The 26,818-nt window shown below is 35.7% G+C and overlaps 1 protein-coding gene across 1 annotated transcript in view; it reads left to right on the plus strand.

Moving 5' to 3' along the window:
• TTC27 (tetratricopeptide repeat domain 27) overlaps positions 1 to 26,818 on the plus strand; it is a 113,457-nt gene that overhangs the window by 70,579 nt on the left and 16,060 nt on the right. Inside the window, exons 11-15 of the mRNA XM_071429905.1 lie at positions 9,923 to 10,018; positions 12,083 to 12,205; positions 18,407 to 18,634; positions 23,228 to 23,326; positions 24,970 to 25,022. Coding sequence (XP_071286006.1) covers positions 9,923 to 10,018; positions 12,083 to 12,205; positions 18,407 to 18,634; positions 23,228 to 23,326; positions 24,970 to 25,022 — 599 coding nt within the window. The remainder of the gene's footprint in view (positions 1 to 9,922; positions 10,019 to 12,082; positions 12,206 to 18,406; positions 18,635 to 23,227; positions 23,327 to 24,969; positions 25,023 to 26,818) is intronic.

The following is a 26,818-nucleotide window of genomic DNA, read 5'->3' on the forward strand; positions in this document are numbered from 1 at the left end:
CTTCCTGCAGATCTGTAAGAAAATTGCCTCCAGTGCAAGAGTGGTACCATTAGGACTTGCAGCTGATGGTCCTCAAGCAATTGAAGGCTGTTAACAGAGTTAAAGGATGTACATGTTATCCTGGCTGTCCCTTAGTGTCTATAGTACATGGTTTTGTTGGGCAAGGTTTTTGGTATGGTGAGTCCAGTGAAGTAGCAGAAGATTCTCTGTTGTCTCTGTCCATCAACCAGTTTGGTGTGAGTGACCAGCTCAGATCATAAAACTTTGTCCAGCTGACTGAAAATTTTTCATCTGGTCTGTTTTTTTGATTGGTTGTGTGCCAAACTGGCTATATGATTGTGGAAAGAACTGTGGTTTTGTGGATTCCTCCTTCTTTAATAAAGAGCTGAGTCTTCAGGGGAGCTTGATACACTTTTATTTGAATATGTCATACAATCAGGCATGGAACATTTCATGCATTTAGAATGTTTTTATTTTCACTGGAAATTGAACTGATTTCAAACCTGTTGTTACTGAAGATGTTTATTTTTCCTCTTTGGTGAGTAGATCAATGACTAACAGAGATTGATAGGGGGTTTGTTTGTTTTTCCCTGATGTATGGAGAGCTTTCCAGGAACATGTGAAGAACTGGATTGGATGTCTTTCAAGAAAATACATATATTGAAAACAGATTTCTTTACATGTGACTGCTTTCTTTTGGTATAGCTAAAGTTTAAATACTTTGCCCGTGTGTCATATTTCTAATGTACTTACCATCATACACTGTATGGTTTCTGGGTCAGGCTCAGCTACTGGAAGAATGTTTATTTGCTGCCAAGTAATTTTTCAACAGAAACTACTGGGTATCAGTCAAGGTTTCATTGTATAGGGCAGTTATTCTTAGCAAAAATTTCTTCTTGTAAGGAGTGAAAACAATGGGTGTCCCAAGATGTTATCTGAGATATTGTGGCTGGATTCAGGAAAAAAGAGACTGAACTTGTTTGTCTTTTCCCTTTATACTCCTGTCCCCTTCACCAAATGAGTAAAGAAGTTCTTGAAGTTTTCAAATGAATGAAAATAGTTGAAAAACAGGTAACAGCAAAAGAGCACTTTGCGGTTGAAAAACCCCCATGAGAAACTGACTCTTTCTATTACTGAAAAAAGAGCTTCTGGCAATTAAAGGAGCAGAATTTTTGTGATTTCAGGTTATGGGTATCTAGATAAGACTAGGCATGATTTTCTTTCCTTTTCCCAGGTATCTTAGTAACATGAGAGAATTATGCTTGATGTGACTGCACCAAAACCAAATGTGCTTGCACCAAAACAGTTACATGAATACATGGCATTTTGTTTTGTGCTGTGTTTTTTTCTTTGATATTTCTTTTGTATAACTGAATACTATCCAGTCTCTGCCCTAGGTAGGAAGCTGTAAATTTTTGCATGCTTGCAATTAGTGACAAGCCTTAAGTACTTTTTCTCTGGAATTCTTTTTTTATTTAAAGTATCTGTTGTTTCAGAAATGACTATCTAATTCTGAAATTTTTTTTTGCCATGCATAAAGGTTTCTTTTGAATATTTATTCCTATTATGTACTTATGCTTTATATTAAAGCTTGAGTGAGGCTTTTTTTGCTATTTACAGATACTTTGACTTTTTTTTAAATTGCTTGTCTATATATATATTATGGCATAAGTTCCTATCAGCAAAATGCAAATGTGTGCTCTATGGTAGGTAAACTCAAGTCTACCAGCAACAGAAAAAGTACAGGATATTTCTGATAGATTAGTCTATGTGAGCAGGGTGTTCCAGTTGGAATACAGGATAGATCAAATGGGTCATAGTTATGAAAGTTGATGACTATATCCAAACTAACAATCATATAATGCATAGAAAAATTATTAAAGGGTTTAGATTGACTATCCCCTTCCTTTCTTGGCTTTTCTGAGGAAGAACTGGATCTCTCAGAGAATATGTCTGTTATATATTGCAAAACACAAATGTTTGATGTGACTTACTCTCTATAACAATTTATTGTAATGCCTGATGTGGCTGGGGAGGAAAGATTGCACAAAACAGAGGTGTCTGGTGCAAGAACAGTCAGATCTTTATTAAAGGCTATAAGCAAGATCCTTGCCGCAAAATTGACACAACCTTTGTTTTAAATAAAAAAATTTATTTGCTTATGCTTTTAAAGGGAATAACAACTTGAAATGCACCAAACTTGAACCATGTTAGGAAATTACCTAGTTGTAATCTGTCTTGGAGAGAATATGCATTATTCTCAGGTTCAAGTTAAGGGCTGACAGTGAAATCAAACCTGTGTGCAGATGCCACAGAGAAAGCTGTCCTGAGAAAGCCTCTATTGGCAGTCCTCTCAGCCTAGAAACTTTAGGTTTTTCAGTATTTGGTGAGGAATTGTTGGTGCCAAGAAGTTTCTTTAACTGTTTAGTGGGGAGAAGAAAAAAGGAGATAGCAGAGAAGAATCCGTGTTCCTTATGCGTACTCGGTACTATTGCTACTTCTAGCCTTGAGAACTAAAGCATCTTTACTGAAGAATTCATCAAAGTCAGCTACTAGAACATTGCTATGGGGTGGATGGTGCTGAATCCAATACCAGTAGACCTCCTGTTTTTAGAGATCAGAGAGATTTCTCCATTGACTCTATGGTGGGAGGAAAAAATAAGCAAAGTATTAGTTGGGGATTAGTCTGCTGTTTAACAAAGGATTACCCTAATTTGAGAGAATATGCATAGAAAATTTTTGTTTTCATTTCAGTTTAAGGAAGTCAGCATTTTTCCCTTCTGTGTGTAAAGCTGCTAGAAACTAGGTCCATTTTCCCTTCGTGGACCCAGGAGTAACCTGGGTCAGTGAACATTGTGCTTTCTGTCACAGTAATGACTACATACTATCAAGAAGTTTTTACCCAAGCATTGAACAAAGTAGGTAAAATACTGCTTTCAATGCAAACAGACTTAGGTTTGGAAATGTGCATCCTAAAGTCTTCTACTTGAATGTTTCACTTAGTTTTGTTTCAAGTTGCATTATCTTGTTAGTAGTTTTTCTCTGTGAAGGATCCTGAAATCTTGTCAGTTTCTGTGTTCCAGACACCTTGTACACTTTTATTTGCCATAAAAGTAGGCAGTCAGTGCAATACAAAATGGTAAAGTTAGTTTTCATAAATTTTAGAGCAGTTTTCAGTTCCTGGGGAGCAATGTGATACACAGTCCTAGTTGGTTTAAATAAACACACCAATTGAGGTCAATCCTAACAAGCAGTAATTTGATTGGAAAAATGACTGAGAGGATGAATTTTCAAAACGAGCAAAAACAGGAGTCTTCAAAGCTGCAAGATTTTAATGAAACTTGGACTTGTATTTTAATGAGGTGTAAAAAAGAGGCAATATTTTTGTGCTTTTAGGCATTTAACTTTTGCAGAGTTCTCACAGAATGTTTTTATCCTCCTGAGAATGTGAATAATGTAAAATCTCCAGTAAGCAGTAGTCTTCGGCTTGGCATCTTTGCACAGAGTAAGAAATGGTCTATTTAAGCTTCAATGAGTTACAAATTACAATTTATAATAGTGATCATTGTCATAAATTTTCCTCAAGTATTTAGTGTCATAATTCCATTTTGAAAATTAGATAAATGAGTAGAAGGATTCTTCTTGATGTTGAAATGCATTCTTGCTTAATGTTTTTTTCTGTGTGTTTTGATGCCTTAGTTCTTAACTATTCAGAGATGGTTTCATTGTTTAACAGAAATATGTAATTGTGAGCTCTGTGAGCTTTTAAAAGGATAGCTGGTTATTTCCTTCAAGTCATTTTAGTTTCCAAGCAACAAAGTTCTGTCGGAACTGTCAAAATGCTGTTTTGAATAATGATTGAATGTAAAACCCAATGAACTGGTTTTGAATCTATTTCTCTAGTGATAAAATTGGCAATCAATCAAGTAATCACTATTTTGTTATGATCTCTGTAATGAAGTTTGGACCAGGCCAGAAATTACTATCTCCCATTTAGCAAAACTTTACTGCATTGTTATATGAAAAGATTTAATAGTTTTATAATTTCTGGCATTGCTTCACTGGTAGTTTACATTTGACCATTGGATTTTAGAAGTCTGCATATGTCTCAGTTTGTCCTGGTGGTCTTGGTTTCAGGTGCTCTTGGGTTGACAAAGAGCTATTGAAGTAAGTGTGTTGTTTGAAATGTAAATGTGGGGTTTAATGTTTTTTTAAAGTAAGATTATCAAAGGAGTGTAACTCAAGATCTAATTACATATCCACAAGGTACTAAAAAGTTATAGTACTAGTAAAGATTGGAATACCCAATACATATTTCAGAGGAAAGAAATGTAAATATTCTGCATATTTAATTATCTCTATTTATCACCTGTTTTCTAATAGGCATACAGTTTCTGACTTTTAGACACTGATTATGTATATGTTCTTCAGGAAGAATGAAGGTTTTGTTAGTACTTTTCTGTGTTTATGCATTATTTTGTACACTGTTGTGGAACAAGGTTGCAACAATTACTGTTGTAATGCATCCCAAATTAACTTGGACTTTAGTTCGTTCTTCTGCAGCGTTTTTCAGACTTTATTGTTAGAAAATGTAACTTGGCAGAAGACAACTTGAAAAATAATAAAGTAAATTAATGTTTTGAAACTTCAAGAATTATGTAGATTTTTCTGTTAAACAACTATTTTAATATCACTGCCTCAAAAAAAAATTTATAGCATTTAGAATTAAGTCTTAAAAAGTGTGAAAGATTGAATTAGTTTATCAAAGTTTTATAGAAGTCTCTACGTACTACAGGATCCACAAGAACTTAATGTTCCATAAGTTTAAAAAAATGCCCACTTAATAGAAACTGTGAGACAAACTTCTGTGGAAGGAAATCAAAGGAGCTTTTTGATGATAAATTTTCCTGTTCATTCATAATTTTTGAAGTAAGCTTATGAATAAAATAAAAACTATGTAATTCCACAACCAGAGTTACACATGTAGTTGCTGTTATTTTTACAAAGGTTTCCTCTACTTTGTTTTTGACTAAATAACGTAGGTGAGCTCAGTTCAGTTTGAACTGTACACTTGCTAAGTTCTCAGGAACCATAGTATGGGCGAGATAGCAGGTTTGTTTTCCCTACAAATGTATTTTTACCTCTTCACCCCCTTTGTTTCCAGACACCTTTCTTGCAAGCAGCTGAACAATTCCAGCTATGTCTTGGTGCCCTGAGGCACCTCTGTGCCTGACACAAAGCCATGACCCACCAAGCAGTCCCACAGCTGGTGTCCATACTTTGATACTCTAATAGGTGTATAAATTGTGTAAATAGCTATGGGAACAGCTAGAATACAAGAGCAGGAGAGTTGTGACACCAACTTGCTGCTTATACGTCATCCAGAGGTAATGTAGAGAAATGGAAGAAGCACAAGGAAAATGGAAGTGGTTTTATAGGCAGAGCTTGGAAAGGTCAGGGTGATTTGTGGGATTTTCAGGAGTCTTCAGGCTTGGGAGAAATTGAAGAAAAAGAACCCTGGAATTACAAGAATTTAATGAGAAGTGTGTCTGGAGTTTCTGTGTTAGAAAAGACTGAAAGGCATTTTCCATTCATTGAATCAAGCTAAATCTGTGTCAAATATGGTAAAAACATGTGAGAAGCAGACAGCTTTGACGTGCTAGAGAAGGGTAAAAGCAGGACAAGATAATGCCACAGACACCATGTCAGCTGGGATTAGGTGATGGATTAACACAGTGGTTTATGGCTGGTGTGAGCATTCATGTAGAGAGGACTCCATGGCTGGACCATCACCACTGGAGTCCCAGAGGTATTAACTAGGGATTGATTCTGGTGGCCTGACTAGATTTCTAGACTGAGAAGCAGAAAAAAGTCTAGGAAAAAACTTATCTAATCTTTCTGTTTATAAAATCATAAATAAATATCAAGGCTACCAAGATAAATCAAAGGGTATGAGGAAATAAAAGAAGGGTGGAGATAGCAGTACTGGTAAATGCGTAGCACATGGTCAGGTAATAACGTGGTAAAGACTAGTAGTTTTAAAATAGGGTGTGGTTGGTGGAAAACAGCTGGATGCCTGCTTAGCAGTAGGACAAGGCAGGAAAACAGAATAAACAAGCTATGATGATTAACACTGTCTGTGAAGCAAGCTGTTGCATGAAGGAAGGAAATCGGGTGGTACAATTGTGACTGGAACACTAAAACTGGAAAATGCTTGTTGGAAAAGATAGGTAAAGGAAAAAGTGGTGCAGTCACACTGTCTGTTACTGATATGAAAACTTGGGAAGAAGTGAGATCAAATTGCATGGATAAAATGGAGGTTTTATTTGGGCCAGCAATGTTAAATTTGGATAGGAGTATTTGTATCTTCAGTGTTTTTGAGATGGGAGATCCAGATGGAATTAGGTAGTTGCTGCACAAGCAAGGTGTTATGCTGTTTCCAGTAAGTTTTTGACAAGTATTAAATATCCTGCTCTTTTCAAAAGATAGGAATTTGGGGCTTTTTTGTTTGGCTATGGGGGAATTTTTCCCCTAAGTAAGCTTGCATCAGGACATCCTTCAGGTGAAATGGATGAGAAAAAATGTTTACATATAGTTAGTATTACATGTAGGGGGCATTTTTAAAAGCAGGTAAACAATTTAATCTGGAATAAAGAGATTAAGAATAGAAAGAAAGATGTGAAATTGCCATTTATTTACCTTAGATGCAAAAAGCAATCTAAGGATTATATTTTAACTAAGGAACAAATCTCTGGGGGAGGGATTTCAGACCAGTTGGATGACTAACAAATTAAAAAACTGTACTGTAATAGGTTGAGAAATCAAACAGCATAATGTTGTGGGAAAATGACAACTCAGAAACTGTAAGGGTGTAATAGTATTTCCAGAGATTAGGCACAGAGATAAGGTCTGGCTAAAAAGAAAAAAAAGGTCTAACTCAGTCAGCTGGTGAAGATAAGGATGGTAAAACATGTGGAGTGGATGAAGAGATTAAAAGTGGGTCAGGCTTGAAGATCAAAGCTGATATTTTATCTTGAAGACCTTAGTGGTGTTACACATATGTTGAACATATAAGCAAAGCAAGAATATACAATGGGAATGAACATACAAAAATTATGTCCGAGGTGGGGAAGTCTTTTACAAGCTTCATATACTTCAGTTGTGGACAATTACCAGCTGAGATTGATTGGAAAAGTGATTAGACTGAGATTGATAAGTAATTAAAGCCCTACTGTGATCATTTCAAATTAGCATGGTATGCTTATCCCAAACAGGCTGCCTGTTTCTTGTACTGCTTCATCTCAGAGCAGACACTGGAGTGTGAGGTGGGGAAAACACATTGTAGTTTCTAGAGCTGTCTTTTCCTGCCGTCATGTGGCAATGGTGTAGTCTTTGCTCATGATATAAAATTCCATCAAAACTATCTGGTTTTGTTGTGTCCAGACTGGATTAATGTGTCTCTGTGTTGTGGTTTTTGACTTTAGAACTCATTGCTGTGACAGTTTAAGCCTTGAGAAGAGGGTATGTTACATGGTGGGAGAGTAACCTGTTAATGTTTTTAAATGTTGCCTGTGCAAGAACTCATATAATTTAGAATTGTGAGTTTTAATTGGTTTCTGCTCTATTTCTATGTAAAAACTTGCAAGGCAGGAATCTGAGTCTCAAGTTAAACTAAGTCACAAAATCTTCTATCTGACTGTGTTGCAAGTATTCTGTATTTACATACTTTATTACAGTGTATTTATGTTGAAGGTTATTAATGAAAAAGTCTGCTCACTTGATAGTGCTCACTTGTTGAATTTATTGATTTATTGTTCTATGATCTCATATCTGTTAGATATTAGCTGTGCAATAATGGTAGAATTCTCATTTTCTTTCCATTAAACAGCCCAAATTTTATTTCTTCAAGCATTATTCAGAAACACAGAATTCAAAATTTGAGTAACTTATTTTCTATACTTCAATAGTAGGCAGAATTGTCAAAGCTTATTTTTTCAATGTATTAAAGAGTGCATTAGCCACAGATTTTTAGGACTTTTAAATTCATCACTCTTTACTCTTCCTAAGGAGTGTATAATATTCAGAAGTCCTGCCTTCATTTTCAGTTTTGTTAGAACTCCAAACAGAGTATAGTACTGGTTTTGGGAAGGGAGAGAATTCTGCTTGTTAACAATCATACTCTCTTCTAACACATCACTTACATTTGGTTTTTCTGCTTGAGAAGTGTAGAAAAGAAAATATGTTCTTCTGAAAATTGTTTTTCTTTGTATTTCTTTTGTATTTGTATTTCTGTTGGAACAGTAGAAATTAGAAAAGAGGAAGACAAAAACTTAAAAATACCCCAAAACTGTTTTGATTCACTTAGAATTTTTCTTGCCTTTCATTTCCTGTACTCCTCAAAAAATTATTTTGCAGGACATATTTAGGAGTTTCCTGCTTTTCCAAGGCCTAGAGCAATTGTTTGTTTTAAATTTTTCAACTGTATTTTACTACATTGTTTGGTCTCATAAAATGGGTATCCAAGGAATTGGACAATTTTTTGGTTTAACTTTTGTTGCAACAGAGTATAGAAAAATGTGCTTCTGCATTGCATTAGAACACTTCAGCAGAACTAAAACAGAGAAATGTAATGTATTATATAGCTTGTATTCAAATAACTTCTAAAATTAAATGATATTGCTTTAAAAGTTTTATTTTAATCTAACTCTCTTGGTTTGCCTGAAACTGTGTAAAGGGATGCAATTTTATTATTATGTCATTTTTCTTACTGCAAATACAGCTCAGCCATTTGCTTGGCATAGGTTTCTGGATAATCTGTAGGAACAGGCCTCTGGAGATAATTTTATGAAAAAGAATGTGAATAAGATGAAATACGTGAAATATTAGTATTTAAAATTAGGAGGTTGAGCATCAATTTAGAGCCTAAATTATTGCTCCAAGTTGTGATTTCTTTTCTTATTAAAAGAATGAAGCCACTTAATAAATTCCATTAACATCAATAACAGTTACAAGATGCTTAGCAGTTTGAATCACAGAATTGATTTTATGCAGCTGTCAGTTGCATTATTGATATCAACAGCTGGGAAAGAGAGGGAAAGAAGTGATCCTATCAATTTTTTCCTTTAGCTTGGGAATCTTTGCATTCATTTTCAGAAAACTGAGAAAATTCTGACCTGTGTAGCACCATGTGTAAGTCTTTGAGTTATTAAAGAGAGTTTGATAGGTGAATCATGTGAACACAAGTAACTTAATATTCCCTTATTTATACACTGTCCTTGAATTTGCTACTTGATGGTGACTGGCATTTGAAGAGAGTTTCTCCCTTACCTTAAAATTTCTAATCACCTTTCTGGCTATAGCCTCTATTATTGTAGGGTTTTTTGCTATTGAATTTTGATATAAATAACTTTGTAGTGGATTTTCATAGAAAAAAATAGTGGTGCAGTTTTTCTCTGTGAAAGTTGCCATTCTCTTTCAAAGGACTTCAGAAGAAAATATTTCAACAATCCAAAACTCCACCAAAAGAAAGAAAATAGCCTGAATTTAATTGTATGCCAAGTCACAATAATTTATTCTGTATTAGAACTGTTTCCAAAACCGTGGTCCACTTTAATATGTTTGTCTTTCTTTTTTAAACAAGAAATGTCATGCCTAAAGCACATCAATTCTGTCTTAGGGGAAAACTAGCTTAAGAACTGAAATGCATTAGGCAGAGTCACTGCAGTAGTTGATGCAGTTTGACTCTATAAGTGTTTACTTGGGATTTTAAATTTGATTCTTATTCCTGGAATTGATTATAGTTGATTATAATTTCTCCAGTATGTCAAAAATGCCTAGAATTCTGAATACTTTGAATTTATGGGGGGTTTAGGTTGATTAAATCTGAGTAAATTCTAAATCAGGATATACTTTGCATTTACAGGCACTTGCAGACCAGTTTGAAAATACAAATACATCGGTGTCTGAACGCATGAAGATTTTCTACTGTTGTCAGGTGCCTCCACATTGGGCCATACAGGTGTGAAATAATCCCATTTCAATCTTTACTTAAAAGTCGGTGGTGGTTATCTTTGTTGCTGCATCACTCCAAAGTCAAGTGAGTGTGATGCGACTTTTGAGTTGAAACTCTGTAGAAATAAAGGCATAACTGAACATACACCAGGTGTTTCTGGAGAGACATCAAGTTCTACAGTGCTCTGCTTTCAGATGTCTTCTTCTGACATGCGCAGGAGTAATTGCTTTTTAGTGCAATTCTTCTTCACTTTCCTTTCTCCTCCAGTACAAAGTAGACTAAAACTTGCAAACTTCAAACATACTTCCTATCCAAATAAACTTGCCACTGTCTTACCTTTTATTACTGATTTATTTATGCTACTGTTACTGCATCTTTCTTATCTTTTAAGGTTCACTTTGGGAAGTTATCATGGTGAAATCAGACGGGTTGGGAATCAATAGTACACTGAAGAACTTGAGCTGAGAAAGCTTTTCTTTTGAGATAGTCCCCTCTTTTACTAGTACTGACAGGATTTTTTTATACCCATAACTACACTGTTCATCTTCATTTTCTAGAACAGAAATCTACACACTAAAGTCTTATCTGATGATGCTGTATTTAACAAACTCAAGAAAATTGTTAACATTGCATACCTCCAAAGGTATTCATGTTGGTTTATTTTTAATGGTGTTTTATTCCTTTTTGAATTCTAATCTCACTGCATGTTGTTTTAACCAATCATTCTCAAGATTTTCTACATAACCTTTCAACATGTACTTGCAATATAACCATCAAATATGGTTTTCATTTCCAGTTGTCAGAGTGGCATTTTCAATCCAAGCCAGTTTTCTAAGCCAAAGATAGAAATGCTAAAATAAGGATTTATAATGAAAGATGACTCAATCTTCTAGTCATACTAATGAAGACACATTGCATATATAAATTTTACCAAATATAACTGAGCAAATTTAATTAAACATTAATGAGAATTAGTTTTAGACAATGACAAAACTTTTTTCCTAAGTGATTAATATCAAGCTAACAAAGACGTTTTCAGAGTTTGTTACATATTTATATCAAAGAATTGTAGCCAGATGTAATTTTTTTTTTACTACTGGTCTGTTCCCCTCTAATAACTCCTTGGATTTGCAACAGATACTGAACCCAAACCAATAAAGATAGGTTCATAACATATGTGGAGAATTTCACAGAGTCCATTCAGGATCACCAAGTCCACTGCAGAGGTTAACTGTGTGGTGCATAAGTAGCTGACCATACACAGAATGCTCCCATTTATTTTTCAAACCTATTTGTCTGTCACACATTTTGCATGTTACTCTTATTTCAAAGTTTATGACCTATTTGCAATTTTAATCTTCTCTTAAAAAAACTAAGATCAAAGATGACTTTTCAAAGTCATGGAAACATGACATGTTTGTTTTTGAATTGAAGACATTACTCATTTATTTTCATTTGTACACTGAAATAATAGCTGAATTTGAAATAACAAAGAGGCTGACTGAACTGTGAGGAAAACTCAGCTAGGGAGTTGAACCTAAACGCAAATTCAATATTGGTTTGTGTAAAAACCAACACCCTTTGGCAGTGGCTGTTTGGGACAGTGATTTCTCACAGCTACTGGACAGAATTGTATCAGAGCCTTTCTCTCCATCTTTGTTTCTCCACAGGTGCAGATTGCAGTGACAAAGCATTGCTAGAAGGGGCTTTAATTCCCTTCTTTGGCCTCTGCTTCCCACTCGGCATTCCCAACTTCCTGCTGCAGCTGCTCTCCAGCCACGTGGGCCTCATTTAAGGGCTGGAAATTCATCTCTGTCAATTCATTCTTGCCATGTCCATTTCTATTTTTGCATTATATTGTTAAATTGTTCAAAGCACAACAATTTTTATTCAGTTGGTGGGGGGTTTTTCAGGTATATACACTGTTCAAGGCTCCAACCTGAAGTTTCAGGAGAATAATTCTGTATTATCTATCTGCTTCTTGTTGATGTCAGAAATGCCTCTAAGATATTTTTAAATTGTCAGCATTATTTGCTACTTTCAGTTACCTGGAATTTCTTATCTTTGCAGCGCCAGCTTGCAAACTTACTCTTTGAGCTGGGATGCACCAGCTCTGCCTTACAAATATTTGAGGAGCTGGAAATGTGGGAAGATGCAGTAATCTGCTATGAAAGAGCAGGACAACATGGAAAGGTAAGAAAAATGTTTCATGTAGCTGAGATCCCATCTTGAAATAGCATCTGAAAGGTGAAGGACTGTCTGGCTTTAGCTGGCAAAACACTAATGACGCTCATTTTTACGGGGGGGGGGGGGGGTCATCAAAGGAAAATCTGCCTAGGAAAAATAGACACTTAAGAGCTTGTCATAACTTGTGAATGCTTAAAGAATTGACTTGGAGTAATAGCCACATGAAATAGAAGTTGGTAAATAAGAAGCAACTTGAGATGCAAAGAAGATTGTGATAGCAATACTTGAAAATATTCAAGGATAATTCAATTAACTACTTTGGATAAACAGCAGTGTGGGCATTTCTGGAAAGCTGTAGCAGTCATTCATGATGGAGTCTTGAAACTTTGTCTGGAAGAGATATTAATTTTCTTTCACACTTGATTTCAAACTATTAGCTGTAGTTTTTAAAAACACTTTAAATAGAGTAACATCAGTGTTTGATATGTGTAATTGCTTAATGTTAACATATTGAAATTACAGAAGCAAACACTTGAGACAAGAAGTGGTATAAGATTAAAAGACTTTACTTGTTAAGTCTGTGTTGATGTTTTCCTGAACTTCTCCATCACTTCTTTAGCACGGTTACTACTGTGTGTGATTAGCTCCAAAGACAATTAAAAGCCATCACCTAACTCTGTATATCAGTGACATAACTCTTTAAAATTGCTGGTAACAGGCTATATTAGCCTTCCTATTGTTGATTATTTTGCTTTTACTATTAGAGCAATGGTAGGAAGACTTTAGAAAATCATACCTGGAAGCAATGCCTACTTGTATGTAACTTTAACTGTGTTCTCTTTTGGGTGCAAACTCTCACACAGGCTGTATCAGGAACTTACGCTATCAAGCAGTGTTTTCAGAATTTATATAGATATTCAGAAATATCCAATTTCAGACAAAAAGAGGGTTTTTTCTTTTTTTCCCTTCCTTTTCCTCTGTTTGGTGTATGGTAGCATTAAATGTATGGATGTACGTGTGCCTTTACGATACCACAAGCACAAAGACTATGCTCCAATATAATTTAGGCTTAATGGAGATAGATAATTTCAATTGATAGAAAAAAAACAGAATGCCTTATACTTACATGTTTTTTTCCTAATAGTCATGCACCAAAGCTTAGATTTCATTCATTATAAACTGACAGATATGTCTTGCTGGCAAATTCTGTGCCACATTATGGATGCCTTGGGGATAGCATGCTAATATCACAATCTTCTCAGTACAGTGGAGAAATAGAGGTCAGTATTTTCCATTTCCTGGAAATGCATTCTGTCCTAGTTACATTCACAAACTGCCCTTAGGGAGTTATGAAAATGGCACTCAGAGAATAGGACAGGATATCTGACACAGGAAACTGCTTAGAAATGCTTTCAGAATGAGGGATTGTGCTGTGCTTTGAAAAAGAGAAAATGCTGTGTAAGTATGAAATAACAGAATTGCTGGAAGAAAGCTAGTTTGGACCAAAAATGACAGAGAATTAGAAACATGTAGCTGTGCACCGAGGGGAATGAATATCTGTGTTCTTTATTGCAAAGTGTTCAGAGTGTGAACTGCTCATATTTACCAAAAGTGTTTTGATGTTTTTAAACCTGGTAGTTGTTTTTGTAGAAATGCACAAAAAATCTACTGGAGTAGTATGTTGGCCACTAGATGTTCAACTCATTAATGGGCTTAGCATATATCTGTGCAAAAGAAAAAAATCTTTTTAATAAACTTCTGAATGTTTTTCATTCCAAAATGCTTTTATATAGAAAACTTGAATTTAAATCCTGAAAAATTTAATAAAACTGCTAAATATCATCAATACCAATGTGATGAGTACTTACACATGAAAGTAAGTAAGTTTCCTCCTGTTTTGGAATTACCTGCTGATAAAGAAACAGAGCATGTAGGTAAGGCCATATGAAGCTCCACATTGTGCTGTTAGAAAATATGTAATTCATTTGGTTATAACAGGGCCATCATGTAGCAGTACAAATTTTGCACAGTAAGATGTCACTAACATTTAGCAAACTTTGTTGAGGATTTGTTACTGTTACTAGATATGGCTCTATATTCATTTGTTTTATAACCTGAACAAAAGTAGGACGAAACTAATATTATTACATGAGTCAACAGAAAAGTAAGAGTGCCAAGTAATGAGCAAAATGGCACATAACAAGGAGAAAAAACTAGTATAAAACCTGAAGGCACAGTATATTGATAGTTGCTGTGGCTTTCTCACTGAAGTATTTTACTCATTGTATCCCTTTAACAGACTTGTTGCAAAAGGCGACATCTCTGTGTGTAGTGAGAACTGGTGTTGAAAAGTGCCCCTCTCCCTTCTTTTAACTGTGAGAAGTACCCAGAGGTCTCAAGAGTATTATTAACATTGGACAACTCTGTCTGAGGTGTAACAGGTCTCTTCCACCTAACAATGGTACTATTTCCCTGCTAAAAGAAAAAGAAAGGGTGAACCAGAGATGTGACTTTTCAGTTCTTCCACTTGAAGTAAGGCCTTTCTCCCTTGCAAGAGCTCTGTAACGTGGTAGCTGCTGACCTTTGATAGATAAGTGAGACCTACCATTTGGCATCAGATGGATATTCCATCTTACAACTGCCTGTTTTCAACCCTATCTCCAATCCATCACCTCATGAGAGTATACAGCATGATACAGAGTCTGGTTTTAGATCAACATGTCCCAGCAAACCATGTGTTACAGGTTATTTTTCTTGTCTTGCATGACACAGATACCTCAAAACATTTGAGTGAGGAAACACAATTATGGCAAGATCTCAAACGCTCACCTTTAAAGTCAGGTATGGCTTCCCAGATGTGTAGCAGTACTACACTGATCAGTGCATGAGCTCATTCAGGAACTTGATTAGTTTCACTATATATAGTAACAGTCACAGAAGGCAGGTAAGCATTCCTATATGTGGTTACAAAGCTAGGAAAGAGGAGTCAATGTGTCACCCAGGATCTTGCATGAAATTACAGGGAAGATGAAATGAAAACCAGAGAGCTTTCCTTTTGTCTCACTGCCTTTTTCCATGCTCCTCTGTTCTGCTTCTTCATGCTACTTCTCTGTTAGCCAAGTACATTATGTGCAAGCAGAAAAATGACTTTTTAGGAAATACTTTGAACTAGCAAAGGAATTAAGTGTAAAACAGTAGAACTGCTAGATCAATGAAAAGTGAGGCTAATAGGGTCTTTTAGGAAATATATAACATTAAAATATAGGAACGCATGGATGGGATGGCAAGTGGAGGTTTAGGGTTGGGAAGCCAGATGCAGAATTAATCGTGAACTTGGTGTGCAGGAGTCTGCATAGTGAGTAATGAAAAGGCACCACCTCTTGTTTAAACTAGGCCCCTCTTTACTGATTGGACATTTTTGTGAAGTGTTGCCTGTTTAATTCTCATACCTCTCATAGTAGTTTAGAAGACAAGATAAGAACCTAAATCTTCTTGTGTTTAAATCAACTGACTTTTGAGATTAGTATTGAATCCCATGCACTCTGGTGCAGACTGTCCTGTGAAAAACCAGTGTTGTTATAAATGCACCTGATTCAGTCAGTGAGGATTATGCAGCTTCTTTTTTTTTTTAGTTATATTTTAATTGATAATTTTCGTATTATATCTTTCTAAATTTAGTTATAATTTTTAGTTATAAACACACTTATTCATAATTAGTATCCCTTTAATGAGTAAGAATAAATGTCTAGTGGCTGCATTTCTTTTACTTATATTACATGCACTGTTGAAAGATATTTTTTGATACTATTTGTTATTAAGGAAAGATTTGGTTTTGCAGCAGCAGGGTTCCTAGCAAAGATTAAGTGTGATTTTTTTGAAAACATTTTACCACAAGGTTAGGAGAAAGGATTTTTCTCTTTCCTTTTTCCACCCCCACAAAATCCTAGGCAAAATGAGAAATCCAGTTTTAGAGTTTTATCTGGTTTTGTACAAGGCAAATATTTTGATAACACAGGGGTTTTCTTTTAGTTTGATCTTTGTACTAGCCTTTAAATGTTTAAGTAATAAAAATGTTTGCAACATGGCAGAGAGGTGATCAGATAGCTAATCAGATGAAGAAAAAGTCAGACTTCTGCTTATTTAATTCTCTGTTTTATCTATGTGCTGAAGTATTTATGTTGGCAATGAATTCTTGTAAGCTTCGACCAAAACATGATGGTTTTATGCTCTTAAATGTGAAACACCATTAGTGAGTGGTTGTCTTTCTAATCTAGGCATTGCCACATGATAGCAGTCTGAGCCTGGGAGTGCCCTGCAGAGAGGAAGTGGTGAAGATGCATCTTGCAGTGCACTTTTCACCTCGTATCTTCTTATACAGCAACATTTCAATCTTGTTTCTCAATGTGAATGGGAAAAAAACCCACCTTATCTTTTGGTGTCTAATGTGGTTACTGCAAAAAAAATCAGCTCTCTCTGCTCTAGAAGAGAAAAATCCTCTGTGATGTGTGTTATTAGTATGTTATAGCAACTAATGGAGGCAGTTAAGAGGAAGTAAACTGCACTTTACCAAATCCCTGGAAGCCAGGCTGAATGGGGCTTTGATTAACCTGGTCTCGTGGAAAGTGTCCCTGCTCATGGCAAGGGGGCTGGAATTAGATGATACTCAAATTCCCTTCCAAACTAAACCACTCTAGGATTCTGTAAGTACAGTCTTCTAGTTAGGCAAGATTTTTCTACTGCTTTGGCTGGGCTAATTCTAAATGTTAAATAATAGCTTCTTTGACTTTTTTTAGAGAGCTGCTTCACAGGCACTTAAAAACACTTGCCATCAAGTTATTTTCCTTGTAATTTGCCACCAATTTTCTTCCTAATGGGATTCTATTTTTGCTAATTTTTAATATTCTTCTAGGAATCTAAACTTTTCTTCACACTTGTACTCTTCAAATATTTGTAGGACTTTACTGTTACTTTACAAAAATAATAGAAAATTAGATGCTGAAATTGCTATGCATTAAATATTTCAAAACAAGGTAAACCAAGCATTTTTCTAAAGATGATTTTCATATAGGTTTGATGAATTCTACTGATTGGAGTAAAAAACTTGGCTTCTCTAAAGATCATCCGAAGGTCAAAGATAGCAATTCTTATGCAAGAAAAGCAATCATAATTTAGATGCAGAGATGATAGCAGGTTTCCTTTTAGGTAAAGGAGCTATGATAGAAGACTGACTGGAGTTACAATGTTGAACTTTAATTCTGTGGCAGGCAGTGTTGGATCTTTCTTGGTTTAGATGGTTCAAGTAGATCTTTTCTAAGAGAAAAATTACACTGATCTGAATTGTGTATGTTGCATTTTTGCAGTGGGGGACTGAGGTAACGGTTCCGTCTGAACAACAGATCATCTGTCCAGTGTATTTATCTTTTCAAAAACCCACAGAAAGCAGACTGTCTCTTGTTTAAAAGTGAAACAATAATTTTATTGTTAGAGCAAAGATAGTGGCCCTGAGAAAAATAGCTGTTGAAAGTTTCTTACAGCCCATAATAGATGTCTGGAAGACACAGCCTGTGCCTTCTTTTTCATAAAGCTGTATATATTTCAAATATATTTTATTTCAAAGATTTAGATAAATATAGAATTTATGCATCTTACATAAAAGCATGGCATTTCCACAACCAACAGTATGAATGTCAACGTGAGACACAATAGAATGGAAATCATTATTTTCAGAAAAGAGCAATTAGAGAAAAGGGAAGGAGAGTCGTTGCAGGAGTACTTACTAGGACATGTAAAAATTTATAAACTTCTAGAATTGCATATACCTTGATGGTGCTGATACTGCATTGTTGGGAATTAGGTGTAGGTTTGATGTCCAGGACTGATATTTCTTCTTGGGACAGAATGCATACCTAAGAAGTAAAGAAAGGAGTAAGCTCTTTCTTGGTTTTATGGTTTAATTTTCCTTGGTGTGTTAAACCAAAAACCACCATATTATGCTGAAGTATTTTTTAAACATCAGTTTGGAACCAGATTCTTTCTAGTCTTTTTCTTTGGTGCTGTGTTGGATGAAGATACCGTTTCCTCACTAGCCCTAGTTCTTAATCTCCAGCTGATGATTGCAAGGTGCTAAAGCAGTATTTGTTCAGGTAGGGTAATTAACTGAAAATAAATGGTCTCATTATGTGTTGATTTTTCTTTGCTCTTTAACAGGCGGAAGAAATACTCAGGCGGGAGTTGGAGAAGAAGGAGACACCGGGATTATATTGTTTGCTTGGTGATGTTCTTAAAGACCACCAGTATTACGACAAGGCCTGGGAGCTTTCCAGGCACCGCAGCGCCCGCGCCCAGCGCTCCAAAGGCCTCCTGCATCTCCGCAACCGGGAATTCAGGGAGTGTGTGGAGTGCTTTGAACGTTCAGTGCAGATCAACCCTATGCAGGTTGGGAAATTATCACATATGGCTTTGGTTTTAATTTGTATGTTCAGTTTTGCATGATGACACTTCTTTAAAAGACAGTTCTGGGCATAGTTACCAAAATTAGAGTTTATTACTATTCTTAGCAAAATTTTCACCGTGTACTTGGAAGACTGGCTAAAAATGGTAGTATGAAATGAAGACATCCTTTTACATCCAGGTCTTTGCATGCAGGTAAATCTTTGCCTGTAGAGCTCTTTCAAAGAAATTTCAAAGAGATGAAGCCACTGCAAATTAATAATTACCATGAAATAAATTATGAACAAGTTATAAAGCAAAGCAGTTATAAGAGGAATGCAGATTTTAATGAAAGTTTCCCTTCACCCTCTCTGAGTTTGCCCTGGTTTTGAGTTGGAAATTCTCATCTCTGTATTTCACAGAAATGTTTTTTGAGTGTTCCAAAACATTTGTCTGTCTTGTTCTGGAGTCACTGAGAAGCACTGTGTTATGCTTGTGATGACAGTAGCTTTTAGTACAACAATGCATCAAAATTGAAACCACAGTGGAAAGAGTTCTCTTGATGAGGCTGGTTTCTCTTGCTGATCTTTGCAAGCTATTCTGCAGACAGCTTTTGTAATCTTGTTTCAGTTTCTCAGCCACTAGATCCCAACCCAATAAGGTTCACCCTGTGGAAGATCTTCAGAAGTTAAAAAAGCTTTGTGGTTGTTTATGTATATAAATTGTGCTCCTCGTAGCCATTTCTAGGTCCATGCAAAAGCAGGGTATTTCTCCTTCTGCTCTTTGCCCCTCAGAGAGCACTGCTGAAGCTGCTATTTTAAGTTCCATGTGACTAACTGGACATTTGCTTTAGAAAAAATTTTAAATGCCTCCAGCCTTTAAAGTAATTTTCATGAAGCTTTTTTTTGTATTTCACTGACATATTTTATTCCAATAAATCACAGTCTTATTCAGATGAACTCCAGATAACTTATAAACATCTTTAGAATGGAAAGTAAAATGAACAAAAATGTCAGCAAAATATATATTACGCAGATAGTAATTTTATTTAGATCAACAGGACTTCCAGATAATAAAGGGCTTCAGCAGATGGCCTACAGGGCTCAAAATTGAGAAATATTCTGCTGAAATGCTTTTTTATTTTGTATCCTTTCCAAAGGAAGTGTAGAATAAAAGGAAATCCAAGAAAAATAGGCCAGTCCATATAGGAAAGTGAACATTTCCTCCTCTTGTTGCTTAGGGAAGCTCTTTTTAAGATTCAGTTGAATTGTTTCAAACAAACAGATTGAGCAGCTAGATAGTGCAGATTGACATAACCGTCTCCTAAATTCTGTCTGTATTCTGTGACTGCAGAAATTGTTTCCTATTCTAGAGCTTCTTGTGGGTCAAAAGCAGAGTGAATTGTAAATTGATTCTAAATGCAAGGACTTTACCAAGGAAAATAATAATCAATTAAATTATTCACTTGTTCCCAGAATTGGGAATAATTTATCAGGTAAACAAAGACTCCCTGTTACAAAGAAATTCTAATTTTTTGTGCTTATTAGAAACCTTTCTGAAGGAAGAGATTTTTAGACTGCATCAAGTGATTCCCCAAAATATGTAATGAATAAAATCATTCTCTCTCAACCCTCCTTTAATCTTGTGTATTTTTTAGCCAGCCACTCAAGTGTGGTTGAGATCTTTGAGGTAGGTGTTTGCTATATAAGCCAATCACTCTATCAGTCTTTGGGCAATCCACAAAGAAAGTAAAGCCTTGCAATTCAAATATACCTGAAACTTGTGTTCATTAGCACTGCTGCTCACAGAATTGCTTGTTCTAGTATACAGACACATTTCTCTTGTACTTTCACTGTCAGCATCTTGCAAGGCTTGACAAACAATTCCAGAGGTCAAAGAGCTCACACAGTCAGTTCTCCAGTGGTGAAAGCCTGCACAGTTCAGAAGTGAGACTGTGCTGCTGTTGCTCATTGGATTTATAAGACATGTAGTGACTGTTTTTCCTCTCAGGCTTTACAGAAGCACTGTTTAACTTGTATCGTGAGCTGTAAAGATGGAACTAACCTTCAATTTCATACTTGATCGCTCCAGTCTCTGCCCCCACTTTTCCTGTCCAGAAGTTACTGACCTAAAAAGAATATAAGGAGAGTTAATGAGATGGCAGCCATGTGGGAGTGCTGGTGGACAAAAGAGCCTTAAAAAATTAGATTGACTATATGGTTATTTACTATTAGGATTGTCCTCTGAAATTTGAGAAACATGGTTTTCTCTTCATATGGAATTTCCTCCTTGATTGATGAGTTTATGAATCATGAAAGTGACAGGTTGACAATGCTGAGAAGTAGGTTTTCATGCTTGCCCAGCCCAGATGTAGTTGCTAATTCTATCTTCACCTATTTATCCACATGCTCCAGGAATGGGCCATCCACTTACACCCCTCATAAGCAAAAGGATATCTTTATTGTCAAGTTTATTCCGTTCTTTTCTCAGTGTCATGAAGATTAGATTGCCCACCAGGCTGCCGTGTCTGACAAAGATCAATGTCACGTGTTTGTATGCTGGGATCGAAGCTTTGAAGCAGATTAACTATAAATTTTATAGCAGTTAAGTCAGATATAAGCAGATATAAGTTGAGTTTTAGAGACAGGAAAATGGGTTTGAAGTGGAGAGAACTGTAAGAATGTTTGCTATAGTTTGCAATTAGTCTGTAGAGGTAAAAGCTGCTTGTTTATGAGCCAACAGCGTTATCCTCAACCCTGTAAAATTCCTGATTTAAAAAAATTAAGGTAATGTTTTTGTGTTTAAATATTTTTTACAATTTCCTAAGGAGAACCTGAGTTATCAGAGTTAGTTGCTTCAGAAAAAGTACCCAAAATACAAGAGAATATAAAAATTAAACAGACACCTCAAAAAGTAATATGTTGTTGTGCGATATGGAGTTAATGTAACCTGTTTTTCCATCTTCCTCTTCCCCACCTCTTTCCTTCTCAAAAAACTTCCCAAGAAAAACTTAGGGGTTTTTTTGACCTTGGCATATAGAATGGAGAAATGGCTGAATGGCTGAATTTATTGCAGTAGAGTAGTAGTACCTGGACTGATTTTGCAACACCTTATAAAATGTCCTGTTTTGTTTTGACTGTGTGCATTTAAAAAGCGTAATGCTGTCAGAAAATGTTCTGTTAATGTACTTAGGGTTTAATCATTTTCTGAATTATGAAACTTTTATAAAAGGTAATACTGGTTAGCTTGCAGCTCTTTGAGAATTAACCATGTGGCAAATCAGGAACTTGCTGTTAAAGAGCTATGAAAATGTATTTTGCTGTAATTTATCCATTATCTGATACTATTTAGAGTAGAACAGACTATTTCAGTTGGAAGGGACCTACAATGATCACCTGGTTCAATTGCTGACTAATTCAGGGCTGACCAAGTTAAAGCACATTTTTAGGGGCATTGACCACATGCCTGTTAAACACTTAACAGCCTTGGGGCATCAACCGCCTCTAGGAAGATTTGTTCCAGGGTCTAACTGCCCTCTAGGGAAAGAAATGTTTCCTAATGTCCAGACTAAACCTCCCCTGGTGCAGCTTTGTACCATTCCCATGCATCATACCACTGGATAGCAGTTCTGTGTGAGCCAGCAGTGAGCCCTGGCAGCCAAGAGGGCAGTGAATCCTGGGATGCATCAAACACAGCACAACCAGCAGGTCAAAAGGAGGGATTATCCTGCTGTCTGCCATTCTCACCTTGAGCACTGTGTGCAGTTCTGGGCCCCACAATTTCAGAAAGATGTGAAGGTCCTTGAAAGCATCCAGAGGAGGTCTACAAAGCTGGAAAAAGGGCTGACTGGAAGGAACATCCTGAGACAAGCAGGCTTGTCTAACTTGGAGAAAAGGAAGTTGAGAAGTGACCTCATTGCTCTCTACAGCTCCCTGAGAAGGGGGAATGGAGAAGGGAGGTGCTGAGCTCTCCTCTCTGGTTGAATCTTTATTGATGAGAGGTATTTGGTTGTAACAACTAAAGACTTTAAATGCAAGATTACTGAACTGGTGAAGTTCCGTTCTCTGGGCAAGGCATTATTGTAGTCCATTTCTATCTCTAAACATTGCAATAGAAACTTGAGATGGTCAATGTTCTGACAAGTAGAAAGAACTGTAATTTTGAACTGTTCCTGTTTGGTCATTTGAGATGTCTCTTGTAAAATGTGATTACCTTGAAAAATGTTTCCTAGTGTATCATTTGACATAATTACAATAGTATAAAGTGAATGTGGATTTTTCACAAATGAAAGTAAAATATGCAAGCCCCTACATAACTATCCCTTTGTTCTGTAAATGCAAATGGACTGTTAAAGAGCACTTCACAAATGTTCAAGTGGTCTTCATGCAGTCTACACCTTTGTTTATCCATATTAATTAAAACTTCAAACCTAAAGTTTTTCTCTAATTAGCTTACAGGATACTATTTTTTCTAGTACAATACTATCATAGCTGAAGATGGATATAAATCAACAAGAATTGTGTGTTCTCCCAGAGCAAATTATTTCTCTTGTGCTGAAATATCCATGTTTGTAGGTAACCATTAATTTTTTCTCTCCAGCTAGGTGTATGGTTTTCCTTGGGCTGTGCATACATTGCTTTAGAAGGCTACGAAGGTGCTGCCAAAGCATTTCAGCGCTGTGTCACATTGGAACCAGATGTATGTACTTTTGAACAAACTATTCAGATGGCTTATCTAAAAGCAGCAAGGATGTTTTCATTATAAACAAGCAAAGGAATAATGAAAAACTTTTTTAAACCTTAGCCCTTTGAATAAATTAATCTTCTTCATGAAGGTTATATTTTTGTAGTAAGGCATCATAAAAATAATTACCCAGTACTTAACTTTGTCCAAGTATGAGAGTGTGAATGTTAAAATATATTTGAAAAATTCCTTTATGCTTGCACACATGGCTAAAACAGACATGGGAGTGACTAAATTGTGAGGAGAGCTAAAAAGAGATAAAGCAAAAATTATATTAAAATATTTAGTCATCTAAGTAATCAAATTCTTCTGAAAAAAGAAGTCAAGTTTACGTATGACAAGTGAATTTGTAGCTCCTGTATATTTCAGGAACACAGGGAGAATGGAGCTCAGCCATTTTTTCAGGATGCAGGGCATGAATGTGTACAATGCTGTCGTTTGAATGTGCATTGAGAAAGTGAAGGTGCCAACTGAATTACCTGAGAAATACACTGACAATACTTTTGCCAGAAGGCCTGACTGTCAGCTTGTTGCTTGCTTAGAATTAATGCCATCTACTCAATAGAAACTTTTCTCTTGGAGATAAGAATGAGAAAGCAATGAGAGGTGACAGAGTATTCTTTTTTCTTTATTATAAAATGCAACAACTTCTTTAGGGGAAAAAATGTACATACAGACATCAATGGAATTCTTACTTTATATATTGTTTTTTTGTTGTTATTCAGTGCAATAAATTTACTTCCAAGTAGATATTAAAACTGGGTTCACTTATCTCTAGGGCCTGTATTTAATTGTATTCATATGACAGAGCCAGCTGACTTCTCAGTAGGTTAAGTGGTGGGGTTTTTATGAGTAGAAGGTGCTGCACTGGCTCTCAGTTGGAGGCAAAACCTGTCTTTATACGTCTGCAGCTATAGCAATGTAGTGACCTTTTTCATGAATTAAGTCTCAGAAAGGTTTCCCAGAGTGAGTAAAATGCCCCTTAAGCCTCAGGATAGCCTTCAGTACAGAATACATTTCATTGCAGAGCTCAGAGTCTACTCCTCAAATAATTTCTAGTTGTTGCTTTACTGAATTCATGATGGGGGTTTCACATTTACAGCAGTGTCAGGCAAAGGGCAGGAATCATCTCTGCTCATCTCTGCTGGTTTTACCTGAGGTGTGTTAGGGGGCATCAGATCACTTCTGTCCAGTAGCAGAGAGTGGTGCAGTTGAAGTAGCTTCCAGCTAGTGAGAAGTGAGGAGCTGCTGGGAGCACTGACCTTTCCAGCCATCCCAGCTAGATTCCAGAAGAGCATGCCTGTTTACAGCTGAGACTGAAGGCAAGAGCTGACTTAGTGTATTGCAACCCCAAGGCAGTTAATTGATATTTATATACCTGATTGTTGCTGATGTAGTCAAATATTTATGTATTTCAATTTTAATATAGTAATTTATACTTCAATGCAGTATTTTAACTGCCATGTAGAAGGTATGTGTCGATATGTGTGATTAGCAAAATCAATGATGTTTGGCAGTAGTTTCACTTATGTATTTTTATGAAGTAAGCACAATGTAAGTGAATAAATTTTTTGGTACTTCTCCTTTTATCATTCCAGAATGCTGAGGCCTGGAACAATTTATCAACTGCTTATATCAGATTAAAACAGAAGTAAGTACTTCAAAAGAATTAGAAGATATTGCTTTCAAAACAAATAACTGCAGTTTCCTTTTTTTTGACATGGAGTTTTTTATTATTATAAGGTGCTTAACTCATATTTTGCAATTCTTAGCCCTTCAGTTCTCTCTCTCAAGCTGGATCACTGGTAACTATTTTATTTTAGAGGAAATAATTTTGTAACTTTTATACAAGTAGCAGCCTCTCTCTACACTTTTTTCTTGTTAGAGGTATTTATGATATAGGAAGTACAACCAGTGCAAAATATTCATAATAAAGATGAATAATAAAAACGACTTGGAGCATGAAGTTAAGGAGATAGGCCCATTTCAAGCAAACAATATATTCAGACCTATGTTGTTTCATAGGATATTTTCGTCAGTAGATTTAAGGGAAATCCAGATAGTTTGGTTTTTATATACAAAAGAAGATGGTATTCTGCACACATGCTAGCTGGCTTATTCTTCTTCCTCAAAACTAATGATTCATACAAGAAGCTTTGACCTAAGTGGACTGCCACTCTTATTTTGTATTTTTTATTTCAATGCAATGTAATAAAAGTTTACATGGAAGAATTTGTTATTTAAGAATTTTCACATTATAACTTGTTACCAAAGAATGAAACAAAAGAATAAGATAACTTATTTTTAAAAACCTTACTTGAAATCTGATATCAACCTGGTTACATAGTCAGGAGGCAAAGTAACAAAAGAGAGAAAGAATAGTAAGCTTGCATTAAAGTGTAAATTTATAAATATCCATAGGAAAAGTGAGAAGTAATGTGGACTTAGGAGAAAGATATGTCAATGGGAGCAGGAGGGAGGAGAAAATGAAGTGTTAGAATAACTACACAAGGCTAAAAAGTAATAGAAAGCAAGAGCTTGTTTTAACTTTTCAGTAGTTCCTTTTGCCTTCAGCAGTGCCTTGAGTATGTGTAATTAATGTGGTACTTGCTCCTTCTTTTTCACACAATTCAAAATGTCATATGCTCAGTGTACTGACTTATGCTTGTTTCATAAAAGTATTTTTAATCAAAATAATTTCCTGTCCATCTGCTGCAAGGCTAAGAAACTACTGAGTGATTAATTTCAGCTTACTGGTTTAATTTTATTATTCTTAATCTATTCTTGTGATCTAATATGCTAAGCACATACAAAACTTGTAACCTATTTGATATAGTAGCGAAATTAATAAATGGGGGCATGTTACTGAGCTTTTTTCCCATAGAATCATGTGAGATAGGACTCAATGTACAGTAAATTTTGAGTATTACGTGTTGATAGCTGAGTGTGGCCTGTACTTGCCGTGGAATAGAAACTTCTTTAATTATTTGTGTAGTCACTTACAGGTCAAGACTGTGTGTGAGCTATTTTAACTCTCTCTCAAAACGGAGAATATCTGTAGTGGTACACTTAAATAATTTGTATGGGGATACATAAATTCTTATTTTTTAAGCCTGCCAGAAGAAAAAAAACCAAACTGGAGTGAGGATTTAAAAAGAAGAAAAACAAAACTAAGATATTTAAGTTAATAGCTTTCTTTCACTCCCTCAAAACAAATCCGGCTTTACTCCAAACAAGCTTTTAATTCAGGCCCACTCATAGGGCCTGAAGTAATTGTGAATTTGGCCAAGGCTTGGCAGAGTCTCACAGAACAAGCAAATATAACATAAGTACATTTTTTTGAAAAGTGTATGCAAGCAACTTGCTAACACCCAAAGGACAGGGGTCTTGTTGATTTTTGGGGTTGTTTGCTTTTTAAGACTCCACAAGTTTTGTGTATTCTGAATT

The sequence above is a fragment of the Agelaius tricolor genome, unplaced genomic scaffold (genome assembly GCF_023055355.1).
Source record: "Agelaius tricolor isolate 1412-34295 unplaced genomic scaffold, bAgeTri1.0.p SCAF_1, whole genome shotgun sequence".
In the NCBI taxonomy this organism is placed as follows: domain Eukaryota; kingdom Metazoa; phylum Chordata; class Aves; order Passeriformes; family Icteridae; genus Agelaius; species Agelaius tricolor.